This window comes from Sinocyclocheilus rhinocerous, unplaced genomic scaffold (assembly GCF_001515625.1).
Source record: "Sinocyclocheilus rhinocerous isolate Xijiao unplaced genomic scaffold, SAMN03320098_v1.1 scaffold990, whole genome shotgun sequence".
In the NCBI taxonomy this organism is placed as follows: Eukaryota; Metazoa; Chordata; class Actinopteri; order Cypriniformes; family Cyprinidae; genus Sinocyclocheilus; species Sinocyclocheilus rhinocerous.
Genome location: NW_015652301.1, coordinates 1,110,106 through 1,122,842, shown reverse-complemented (window position 1 = coordinate 1,122,842; position 12,737 = coordinate 1,110,106). Strand labels below are relative to the sequence as shown.

Sequence of the window (12,737 nt, the reverse complement as noted above, 5' to 3'; positions counted from 1 at the left end):
GGTAGGTGAATGTGTGAAGTGCAGATCAGAGCGGGTGTGGGGTGTGAGACTGGGCTTCTCAAACCGGCAGTAAAACACATTCAGATCGTCAGCCAGTTGTTGATTCTCCACAGACTGCAGGGATGGTGTCTTGATGTTCCTCAGATCAGTCCACACTGATGCCGGATCATTGGCTGAAAACTGTTTTTCAGCTTTTCAGAGTCGTTTTCTTAGCCACTCTTCTTCTTTTGTTAGTCTGTTTCTGGCCTGGTTATACAAGATTTTATCGCTACTTCTGTAAGCATACTTCTTGGCATGACAAAGCTGTTTGAGTTTCCCAGTAAACCACGGTTTATCATTATTGAATGATAGGAATGTCCTGGTGGGGATGCACATATCCTCACAGAAGCTGATATATGAAGTTACAGTCTCTGTGAGCTCGTCCAGATCTGTGGCTGCAGCTTCAAAAACACTGCTCCGCTTCATTAGTCCATCTTTTAACAGTCCTTATTACAGGTTTAGCTGATTTCACTTTCTGCCTGTAGGTCGGTATAAGATGAACTAGACAGTGATCAGAGAGCCCCAACGCTGATATGCATGAGTGATATGCATCCTTTATTGTGGTGTAACTGATCCAATTTATTACTGTCTCTGGTGGGACATGTAATGTGCTGTTTGTATTTTGGCAGTTCGCGGGAAAATTTTGCTTTGTTAAAATCTCCAAGAACAATTTAAACTGTAAACTGTACCAAATGTATCATACCACTTTTAGAATTATAAAATAATAATAAACAAATTTCAAATAAAAGCAAAATGATAAAATAATATTAATTAATTACATAAAAAATATATATATTTTAAGTATGAATCATTCTTCTAATTAAAGACGTCTCCAGATGTCTCCAAAGGGAGGTTTGATCTGATTTAGCTCACTCCTCAGGACAAATTTAGCTAATGGTGCATGGTACGGCACGGTACGGCACGGCACGGCCATACTGTTACCAAAATGTGACGTGTAAACCCTGCTGATCACTGATTGGCCGGAGAGAATCTCCACTACCTGCGTCATTGAACTTGCAACACGAGACACTAGACCCACTAGATTAAATCAGCACAGCCAGCGAGGAACGAACGCAACTTTTTTTGAATGAACGCAACGGTTTCGAACGAGCGCACCTTTTTTAAACAACAAAATAATGGCTGTTTAGTGGTCTGTTGAGGAAGTACAGACGTTCCTCTCGTTGATAGCTGAGGAGCGGATCCAGCGAGAGTGTGATGGGACGACACGGAATGAAAAAGTTTTTCGGGAGGTCGAGGCAGTAGAGGAGGCGCAACTTTAACGACATGTCTATGATCCCGCCCACTCTAAAGCGGTACTAAACTGCAGTGGAAACGCAAACTCAGCCGAGCCATGCCGAGCTGTACCAAGCAGTGGAAAAGCTCCATAAGTAAACACATACTGACCAGTCCTGGCTGTTTATGGCATCTCCGTATCCGGGCGTGTCCACCACAGTAAGGCGGAGCTTCACTCCCCTTTCCTCGATTTCCACAGTGGACGCTTCAATCTGGACCGTGCGCTCGATCTTCTCTGCAAGTACAACAAAACCCCATCAGAACAAAAAAACTCAAGTTCACAGAAAAAAAGAGAAACACTTGGAAGGCACATCAAGACAAATCAAATTAAAAATACTCATGATTTATTGATACACCATGAAAACGATTAATGAGCATTTTCTGAGAACCTCTGGGAGGAGGCCCTGAGCTACAGATGGGATTACTTTCTTGAAAACAACCTTTTACTCTAGAGAGCTTTATTAGACAAAGTGCTCAACAGAGGGAATTTTATATCCATTGAGCATTAAAATCAGAAATGTTCTGCATTCCACCGGGAGCAGCATCTTGCTGAAGAAAATATTACTTTACGCAAAAAAGCATTTGGACACTTAAGGCACACTTAAAAAAATGTCTTAATTTATTGCATTAGGCGAAATATGCAATAAATAGAATAGAATAGAATAGAATGTCATTTAAGTATCATTTAAAACAAAACACGTCTATTTGTGAAATGTTTTTTTGAAAAATGCTTGTGCAATTACACAAATGCTTTTTACAGGGTTTCTGTAGGTTTTATAAAGGTGAATTTAAGACTTTTTAAGACCAAGTAAAGGAAATTTAAGGAATTAATGGAAGGGAACATAAACGTCAATATGATCTCTAAATGTAATGTCTAGGGAGCAGAAAATGAGTTTTAATTAGAAAACTTTTTAATCAATTTGACAAAAAATACTTAAGGTTTGAATACCTCTGCTTCTAACCACTAGAACTTTTGCAGTACCTTACGCTACGCCTACGTCCTACATCATCCGCTGGACGCCACTCTCTCGTGAATGTGCGTTTCAGTTAGCGGAACCTAGAGATTACAGTTTATAAAGTTTTAAATATGGATATTTTTTTTACAAAAATGCATCGATTCGCTTCAGGAGGCGTTTATTTACCCCCTAGAGCCGTGTGGAGTGCCCTACTAACAGATGTTTGTTCTTGTTTTAGGCATAGACTTTATGAATTTCAGACTTTCGGCTCTGATTTAAGACCTTTCAAGACCATTTCAAGACCCACAGAAAGACTGCAATTAAAACATTCTAAGATATTTCGTTATCGAATGTAATTTCATTCAGACAGCTTTACGTGTGTTTTGAGTGTTTACATACTTTTCGGGTCAAAATGAAGTTCATCTACAGAGGCTTTTCTCATGATTGCTAGGGATCATTTCAGTCTGGGATACAATATCCTGTAGAGTTAATGAAGACCTCAGGAGACCCGTGTGCGTGTGTGTGTTTTACCTGCCGCTCCAGGTATATAGCGCTCTGGGTAGAGGTCAGTCAGGAAGAGGCTGTTGATCAGGGTTGATTTGCCAAGACCAGACTCTCCTGAGATGACAAGTAACAGCCGGTTAAAAGCACAGTGCGTGTCTGTCTGAATCCATGTGTGTGTTTATATGTTCCTCACCTACAACCATCAGTGTAAACTCAAAGCCTTTCTTCACAGACTTCCTGTGCACTTGATTGGGCAGGTTGGCAAATCCCACATATCCTGCAGCATCAGGGAACTAGAAACACACATCAGAACGGATACACTGAGACAAATAAAGTTTAATATGTACATGTTTAAGAGTTAAATGTGAAGTGTGTTATTCCAAATGGAATAGCATAATAATAATAATAATAAAAGCATGATCTCCCAAACACTCCCTTCAACTTCTATTGGTTGAGCAAACTGATAGTCCCACCCACAAACTCACTCCATTGGTTTAGTCAGAAGTTGACATGCCATGTCATGTCAAAAAACATATTAATGACATATTATTTACAAAGACCATGCACATTAAATATTTTAATATCCAAAACAATTACACACTTCACCTTTAAACAGAATCTTACCTTTCCTTTTTCTCCATGCGACATGATGCTCCTGCCTGATGATACAACTAAATAAAGAAAAAAAGATATACATAAATATATACAGGTGCATCTCAATAAATTAGAATGTCGTGGAAAAGTTAATTTATTTCAGTAATTCAACTCAAATTGTGAAACTCGTGTATTAAAACTACTTCAGTCTGTGTGCACTGAATTTATTTAATACACGAGTTTCACAATTTGAGTTGAATTACTGAAATAAATGAACTTTTCCATGACATTCTAATTTATTGAGATGCACCTGTATAATTAAATAAATAAATTTAATTAAGACTTTTAGAACTCCTAATAGCCGCATAAACACATTTCATTACACCAAATACACCAAATAATGTTCTTTTTAGCAACATCATATGACCCCTTTAAATATCTAAAGAACACTGTGGCTATGAAAATACTAGAAATACTAATAAAATAATAATATCTATTGAATACTTAGTTTACATAATATTTACTCAATAAAAGAAAAAAAAATACTAAACAAAACTCAGCCTAAATTTAGCATCATTACTCCAGTCTTCAGTGTCACATGATCCTTCAGAAATCATTCTAATATGCTGATTTGATGCTCAAGAAACATTTCTGATTATTAACATGTAAAAAATATATTGTGCTGCTTCATATTTTTGTGGAAACCATGATACATTTTTCTGGGAATAGAAAATTCACAAAAACAGCATTTATTTGAAAAATAAATATTTTGCAATATTAATAATGTCTTTAATGTCACTTTTGCCCAATTTAATGCATCCTTGCTGAATGTAAGTATTAATGTTTGGGGTCATTAAGAATTAAAAAATTCTTAATGACCCCAAACTTTTGAACAGCAGTGCATGTTGTTTAAAAACATAATGACAGAATATTTCATTTACACAATCTCAAAACTTAAAATAAATAAATAAATTCATTCTAAAAACTAAAACAAAAAATACTGGTCACTGAATCTTAAATGCAACAGATGACCAATAAAATGATCCTTCTCCTTACAGTCAAATAAAGCATTCGCATTTAATGAAAGTGCTGCTAACTGAAGCTCTCCATCATTCTGATCTTCCTACACACACTGTATCGGATCTGCATTGGGTCGGGCTGATGATATTGATGAGGAACAAACTGTTCTGGAGACGCTGGAGTGTGTGAGTGTGTTAGACATCAAGAGGAGAGCGAGGGGTGACGACAGGGAGGGAACAATGCGGTTTATCTTTCATCTTCCTCGAAACGCGTTCCTCCATTTTCACCACTCCCCCATAAATGAGAGCTCACACACACACAACCACCCAGAAACACTCTGGTGTACTATATGGGGTTCGGGTGAAAGTTTGTTTGATTCAGAGACAGCGGGCTGGAAGTCCTCACTGTGAAAGCATTACAGCTGTAATACTGACGGATTTTTATGATCATGAATGTTTCTACTCCCAAGACAAGAAAAATCTGCTTCACCATCATAAGAATAAATTACATTTAAAATATATTACAGCAGAAAACACTAAAATATTTCATAATATTACTGTTTTTACAGTTGATCAAATAAATGGTGAGCAGAAGAGACTAAAAACAAATAAAATGTTACAGACTCCTAACTTTTAAAATGTGTGCTATAACTTTTATATGTGTGCTATTCTAAAAAGCCATCATTTTGTATGATTTATATATATAATCATTCAATATAGTGATTATTTGAACATTTTACACACTGTTTGTCAGGTTTTGTTTCCATTTGGCTCTAACCTTATTTACACAAAATAAGTACAAAACAAGGAAGAAGGTTGGATTGAGCTATTCATTTTTATGAGCATGAGTGTTTCTGCTCCCAAGACAGGAAAAATCAAGAGTCAAAGTGTTTTTCAGGAAAGCACGGAAACTAATTTAGGATGAACGTCAGATTGTGGGTGTAGCGGTGTTGCTTTTATAATACAGGACACTGCAATCCGCATTTTATCACACACACACACACACACTCTGGGAGGTCTTGTTATTGCTGGCTGGGAATTATGGCAAGGATAAACTAGCTGCAGATTAATCAAGAGGCCTCATTATCGGCGCAGCGGTTACACCGTGGGTGATTTTTGCATTAGCACATACATTAAACTTCAAAACCAAGAAAAGATTCAACAAACACACCAGCTTTCAACTCTACCTTTTTGTAGGTTGTGACCTGACTTAAGAGATTTACTGTTTTTACGATAAAGGGAAAAACGGTTTTGAGGTTCTAAACAGAATTCCTAATGGAGCTTAGCGGATCGTAAGCTCATGAGACATGTGACTGGAACGCCACATATACAGTCAGTCGGATCAGAAAGCTGGGTTTGCTGATGGCCGGCGCTGCTATTTCACAACCAAAATACCGTTCAAAGCAGCTCTTGAGTTTATGAGTGAAACGTGCGCCTCATGACCTCCGGCGTAATACGCTTCACCTTTGAAGAGCGGCTCCGCTGTGGCATATTGATGAATGATTTTCAAGACAAAGGGCGGAAATAACACATCTATACAAGACAGGAGCTGAGAGAGCGGGATGAGACTTGAGAAAGAAGAGAGGTGAACGGTTAAAGGTGTGAATAAAGAGGAGAAAGACAGAAAGAAAGACTTTTGATGACATATAGAGCCAAGATGGCAGAGACAATCTTCAGTTTCCAGTGGCTATCCGAGTTAAACAGGTTACTTTAAACTAGCAATACCGCAGATTAACTGGTCATTTCAAGATTACTGGCCAATAACTGTGCGTGATTAGCTGATTAACAGAAGTGTGTCAATCCACCTAGTAAAATCCAACGTCAGCCTCGTCACTGCATAATGGGCGTTTTATGCTTTCAAATAGTAAATTATTGTGCAAAATGCAGAAAAGTGAGAGTAAAGACATTTATAATGCTACACAAGTTTTTATTACGAATAATTGCTGTTCTTTCTATTCATCAAAGAATCCTGACAAATAAAATGTATCACCGTTTCCACAAAAATATTCAGCAGCACAACTGTTTTCGACATTGCTAATAATCAGAAATGTTTCTTGAGCAGCAAATCGGTACATTAGAATGATTTCTGAAGGATCAAGTGACACTGAAGCCTGGAGTAATGATGCTGAAAATTCAGCTTTGATCACAGGAATAAATTACATCTTAAAATATATTCAAAAGGAAAATTTTTCAGGAAAGCACGGAAACTAATTTAGGATGAACGTCAGATTGTGGGTGTAGTGGTGTTGCTTTTATAATACAGGACACTGCAATCCACATTTTATCACACACACACACACACACTCTGGGAGGTCTTGTTATTGCTGGCTGGGAATTATGGCAAGGATAAACTAGCTGCAGATTAATCAAGAGGCCTCATTATCGGCGCAGCGGTTACACCGTGGGTGATTTTTGCATTAGCACATACATTAAACTTCAAAACCAAGAAAAGATTCAACAAACACACCAGCTTTCAACTCTACCTTTTTGTAGGTTGTGACCTGACTTAAGAGATTTACTGTTTTTACGATAAAGGGAAAAACGGTTTTGAGGTTCTAAACAGAATTCCTAATGGAGCTTAGCGGATCGTAAGCTCATGAGACATGTGACTGGAACGCCACATATACAGTCAGTCGGATCAGAAAGCTGGGTTTGCTGATGGCCGGCGCTGCTATTTCACAACCAAAATACCGTTCAAAGCAGCTCTTGAGTTTATGAGTGAAACGTGCGCCTCATGACCTCCGGCGTAATACGCTTCACCTTTGAAGAGCGGCTCCGCTGTGGCATATTGATGAATGATTTTCAAGACAAAGGGCGGAAATAACACATCTATACAAGACAGGAGCTGAGAGAGCGGGATGAGACTTGAGAAAGAAGAGAGGTGAACGGTTAAAGGTGTGAATAAAGAGGAGAAAGACAGAAAGAAAGACTTTTGATGACATATAGAGCCAAGATGGCAGAGACAATCTTCAGTTTCCAGTGGCTATCCGAGTTAAACAGGTTACTTTAAACTAGCAATACCGCAGATTAACTGGTCATTTCAAGATTACTGGCCAATAACTGTGCGTGATTAGCTGATTAACAGAAGTGTGTCAATCCACCTAGTAAAATCCAACGTCAGCCTCGTCACTGCATAATGGGCGTTTTATGCTTTCAAATAGTAAATTATTGTGCAAAATGCAGAAAAGTGAGAGTAAAGACATTTATAATGCTACACAAGTTTTTATTACGAATAATTGCTGTTCTTTCTATTCATCAAAGAATCCTGACAAATAAAATGTATCACCGTTTCCACAAAAATATTCAGCAGCACAACTGTTTTCGACATTGCTAATAATCAGAAATGTTTCTTGAGCAGCAAATCGGTACATTAGAATGATTTCTGAAGGATCATGTGACACTGAAGCCTGGAGTAATGATGCTGAAAATTCAGCTTTGATCACAGGAATAAATTACATCTTAAAATATATTCAAAAGGAAAACAGTTATTTTAAATTGTAATAATATTTCACAATATTACAGATTTTACTGTATTTCTGAATAAATAAATGCAGCCTTGGTGAACATAAAGGACTTATTTCAAAATCATTTAAAAAAATCTCACCAGCACCAAACTTTTGAATGGTAGCATTGTATTAGCATACCTCTGCGCACCGGGTTCGCGCAGACAGGATACGTCATCAGCGCGTTCACGCACGCTGTGCAGACAGAGCGAGGATGGCAGGCAAACATCAACAACCCGATCTTCCTTCTTGGTATTGTAGTACTTTTAACGTTTTCTCACCGGTGAATGAAACATGATGTAGCCCAGCGGTTCCCAATCAGTCCTCGCGCCTCGTGCCCGCTCTGCATATTTTGCATGTCTCGCTTAGTTAACACACCCGATTCAGATAACCAGCTCGTTAGAAGTGAGCTACGTGCATGAACTGTGTTCCGATCGATAGGATCCCTACACAGTGTTCATTGCTCCCTACTCCCTGAGCAGGGGAAATCCGTTGAAGTTTACTTCACTTCGGAACATGGGCTGGAATTGGGAACCGCTGATGTAGCCTATTGTAGTAATGTTGTCTCTGGTATTCTGGTCTGTGAGCGTAAATGCGTTCAGGGGGCGTGGCTTTGGACGGCGATTGCAGGGAGGGTGGGACGTTCGCTTTCAGTGCTATCAGGCTAAACTTAGCATTTTCCAAGATCTCCTACTGCACCTTTAAATTCACCAATTTTGTGCTATTCTGAAGACATTTCATGCTGTGAAAGATTATGTTATATTTGAACATTTTACATATTTAACCAGATTTAAGTTTTAAACACTGTTTATAAATCCTTCCTCCTCTGCTCTGAATAAAACATACTTCTACTAAAATGTGTCCTAAAATGTTATATAAAACATGTCAAAAATGTCATGCTACATGTCAATGCAAACCTGCTAAAGGAAGCAAAAGACTCTTATTTATAAAAAAGAAGCACATTTGTGCAATAAAACCCGAAAACAAACTCTAATCTGAAAGGGTTAACAGTCCTTCATAATGAAGAGGTCATTAACTCATCTTTACCACTTCTATTCAGGTTCAGGGTTATTTCAACATAACACGAGCCAAAAGATATAATTTTGATGAATACAAGCTGCCTAAAGTTCTCTTATTCAGCTTGACAAAAAAAACAAAAAAACATCTAAATATTGTCTTATAAATACCCAGCTAACAGTAAAACGTTCTGAGAACTTTGGCTAATGTTCTGGTAAGGTTCTCTCAAGGTTATGAACAAACGTTCTTCCAGTAACATTAATAGAATGTTCGCTCAAAGCTGTCTGGTTCTTAATAACCTTCTCAAAACATTACCTCAAAAATGTTATTTATACATTGTTCATGAAAAGGTTTTTTTTTCTGAAACTTTGTAAAACTTTATTACTTGGAGAACATTTACAAGTAACGTTCACAATGTTTGCAAAATGATAAAATGGAATGTTCCCTCTTTTCTTTAACTTTCACATAACCAATAAAAAAAAAATGTTTAAAACAATGGTTGTTTCAAACATTCAAGAAACATTCAGAAATAACGTTATCATAATTGGGAATTTTAGCAAAACATTCTTATAACATATTTTACCCCCTGAGACCCACCAGAAAGCGTTTTGGACTAGTTTTTAAATTTGTATTTATTTTTATGGCATCATCACTATAGTACTAAATGCATAGTAAATATTCCTTTGTTATGCTGTATTTTGCTAATTTCATCATCACGTTACATTATTTGACTGTTAATGTATAGTACTATATAGCATTTGGAACATAAATGTTCAAAAATGTAATAAATAGTGACATTCATAAGCAATAATCACATCTAATATTTCATCAAAATCACTATTATATTATTAGCACAAACTACTGTCTTTCACATACTAACTTTAACAAACACAGAGAAAGGTCCATGTTCTCTTATATACGACAGTACTTTAAAAAATAGGTATGGATTTTTTCATGAATAACAAAAAACTGAATCACACACCGAGCTGTTGGCTGCATGTTAAAGTGTGGAGGCTGGTTCCAGGCAGAGATCGTGATGTTAAACTTTGAAATGTGCTGTCAAACTCTGGCCATCAGCTCGTCGACTCCCCCAAACCCCTTTCTGAGCAACACGTCTCTGAATTCACACATGATGCCAAATTCCAATGTAATTTATAAATGAAACAACAGATAACCTTGGGTACATTTTTATAGCACCTCGTTTTAAATGAAAACACCTCCTCCTCGTCCACACCCTGCTTGATGAAATGTTTTTAATTCAGTGCACGCAGCACATCTAAAACTGTCACGCCCGCAATAAAACATAACACGTGTGTTATCGTACAGTTTCAAACAGAGAAACCAAGTATCGATACAACTATAGTATTTAATGCAACTTCTTTCCAGTGTAACTTTGTATCAACTTTGACACGCAGCAGTTACTGGAGCCACACAGGAATTGATACAAAGTAATTCATCACTTCCAGATACAAACGCGAAGAAACTTTGACTAACTTTTCAGAAGCCCTTACCTGTTATAAACGCGTGATAAAACTCAAAACCCTGGAGTTTTTTTCCCCCACCTCCCTAGTTTTCTTTCTTCACAGCAGGCCAATCCAGGGAATCCGGAAACCGCTACAATTCCGCCCTTATCCCATAATGCCTGCGAGACCCCGGCGCAACGGAAGCCATTACGGCTCACGTACCAATGCAGAGGACGGGCGACAGAGTGGCGAATTAGAGCCGAGATGGCGGAGACAGGTCACAGTTTCTTGGAGCTGTCGGTTTACAGTGCTTTCAGCGAACATGTCTAAACACGCTTCGGGATTTGTGACAAATTTGTATTTTTTTTTTAAATCAAAATTTCTTAACTTTTTGTTTACATTTTCTTATTATATTTACATTTCTGTATTTGTTTAGGTGCTGACTTAATGCATACATCTAAATGTTATTTTATTTGTATAATATTTTACAGATGTTTTTTTTTTTTTACGAAATGACAGTAAAACTGTTTTATTAATTGATAGACCCCCTTAAACTCAAACGCGCAGCTTTTCTGCATCCCCATTGGCGAGCAACAGATGCTCCGCCCTGCGATTGGATAAAAGTTTCACTTCAGTCTTGAACACACACACACACACACACACACCCCTCCTCTTGGCGTAACGCTATTATTCCACTCCACTTATTCCCAGTCCAGGAAAAGTCCGTTAGTCAAAGCACAGAAGAGACGCAGCGAAGAGATGCTGTTCTACCTGATCAAAGCGCTTCAGATTTTTTGATCGATTTGAGAGAGAGAGAGAGAAAAAAAGACTTTTGAATAGAAACATTTGGAGACACAAAGTTTGGAGAGAAGATATTGGAAAGAAAAAAACTTTGTAAATATATATATATAAAAAAAATTAGAGACTTTGAAAACTTTGTTTAGAAGAAAGGAAAACCAAAGGCTGAAGACTCTGGAGAGGAACGCAGCCTTTCCAAACATCCCCAAAGTACCGGAACAGGTGCACAGATCTATCTAAGGAAGAAAAGAGATGGCCTCCGCGGCTTTGGAGATCCTGGGTCTGACCCTGTGCGTCTTCGGCACGCTCTTGGAGATGGTCGCCTGTGGGCTGCCCACCTGGAAGGTGACCGCCTTCATCGAGGCCAACATCGTGGTGGCGCAGACCATCTGGGACGGCCTGTGGATGTCGTGCGCCGTGCAGAGCACCGGCCAGATGCAGTGCAAGATTCACGACTCCATGCTCGCGCTCAGCCACGACCTCCAGGCTGCGCGTGCGCTCACGGTCATCTCGTCCGTCATGTGCGTCATCGGGCTGATGGTGGTGATCGCCGGCGCGCAGTGCACCAACTGCATGAAGACGGAGAGCGTGAAGGCGCGCGTGGTGAATGTCGGAGGGGTCATCTACATCATCAGTGCCATATTCGTGCTTGTGCCCCTGTGCTGGATGGCCAACAACATCATCTCCGACTTCTACAACCCGCAGATGCCGGCGGCCCAGAAGCGGGAGATCGGCGCGGCGCTCTACATCGGCTGGGCGGCCTCCGCGCTGCTGCTGCTCGGGGGAAGCATGCTCTGCTGCTCGTGTCCCTCCTCTGGAAGCTCCGGCTACTCGGTCAAATACGCGCCCACCACAAGAGCAACATCTAACGGGGACCATGACAAGAGGAATTACGTTTAGACGCTGTTTGGACTGATTTCACTTGCACCTGCTGTTTTGTGTGTTGCACCTGCAGATGTTTCTGTTCTCAGTTGGCTGATTTTCTTTTTTAAGCATCTTGGACAACTGATTGGATCTTTTTTTAAATTTTTTATTTAACACGAAACTTTTGAGGATATGCGTTTCTGAAAGGTGGAAGTTTTATAATAACTTTCAACAATATTAACAAACATTATGCAATGCTTAACAGATCGTTTCAACACTTTGAAATAGTGAGAAATGTCCTGAAACATTCAGTCATACTATATTCATATTTTAATGTGCATTAACTACTGATCTATTAAACATTAAATCATTTTTATATAGCCTATAATGCCTGATTGTTTTTTTTTTATTTTGTAAAGCACTTTGGACTGATTGGCTGAAATGTATTTAATAAATCCTTTAATAATAACTTTAAGTCGCCGATACACTGTAACAATGATTTTTCTACGTAAATAAAACATTATTGAGTATTAAAAATACTTTAAATTTCACTTTTAAATCAATGTTAATTGCTTTGTAATTAATTGTAATATTAACTATCAATTTCTGAGAGAAAATTGTTTCTACACCTTTTTCTGATCAAGTACTTAATTTTCATATAACTTCATGTGTAAATGTGCACAAACT

General features: G+C 38.4%; 2 protein-coding genes across 2 annotated transcripts in view; one reads left to right on the top strand and one right to left on the bottom strand.

The window, feature by feature from the left end:
• The window catches only part of LOC107714584 (septin-2), a 34,768-nt gene extending 24,131 nt beyond the window's left edge, over positions 1 to 10,637 (bottom strand). The window contains exons 1-5 of the mRNA XM_016520459.1: positions 10,437 to 10,637; positions 3,417 to 3,463; positions 2,986 to 3,085; positions 2,820 to 2,906; positions 1,444 to 1,567 (exon numbers count right to left, since the gene is read on the bottom strand). Of these exons, the coding sequence (XP_016375945.1) occupies positions 1,444 to 1,567; positions 2,820 to 2,906; positions 2,986 to 3,085; positions 3,417 to 3,440 (335 nt within the window). The 5' untranslated portion in view covers positions 3,441 to 3,463; positions 10,437 to 10,637. The remainder of the gene's footprint in view (positions 1 to 1,443; positions 1,568 to 2,819; positions 2,907 to 2,985; positions 3,086 to 3,416; positions 3,464 to 10,436) is intronic.
• A 256-nt stretch (positions 10,638 to 10,893) lies between these two features.
• On the top strand, positions 10,894 to 12,388 carry LOC107714561 (claudin-4-like). The gene has a single exon (XM_016520431.1). It carries the CDS (start codon positions 11,439 to 11,441, stop codon positions 12,084 to 12,086), a length of 648 nt encoding a protein of 215 aa, XP_016375917.1. The 5' UTR covers positions 10,894 to 11,438; the 3' UTR covers positions 12,087 to 12,388.
• Positions 12,389 to 12,737: the final 349 nt, after the last annotated feature.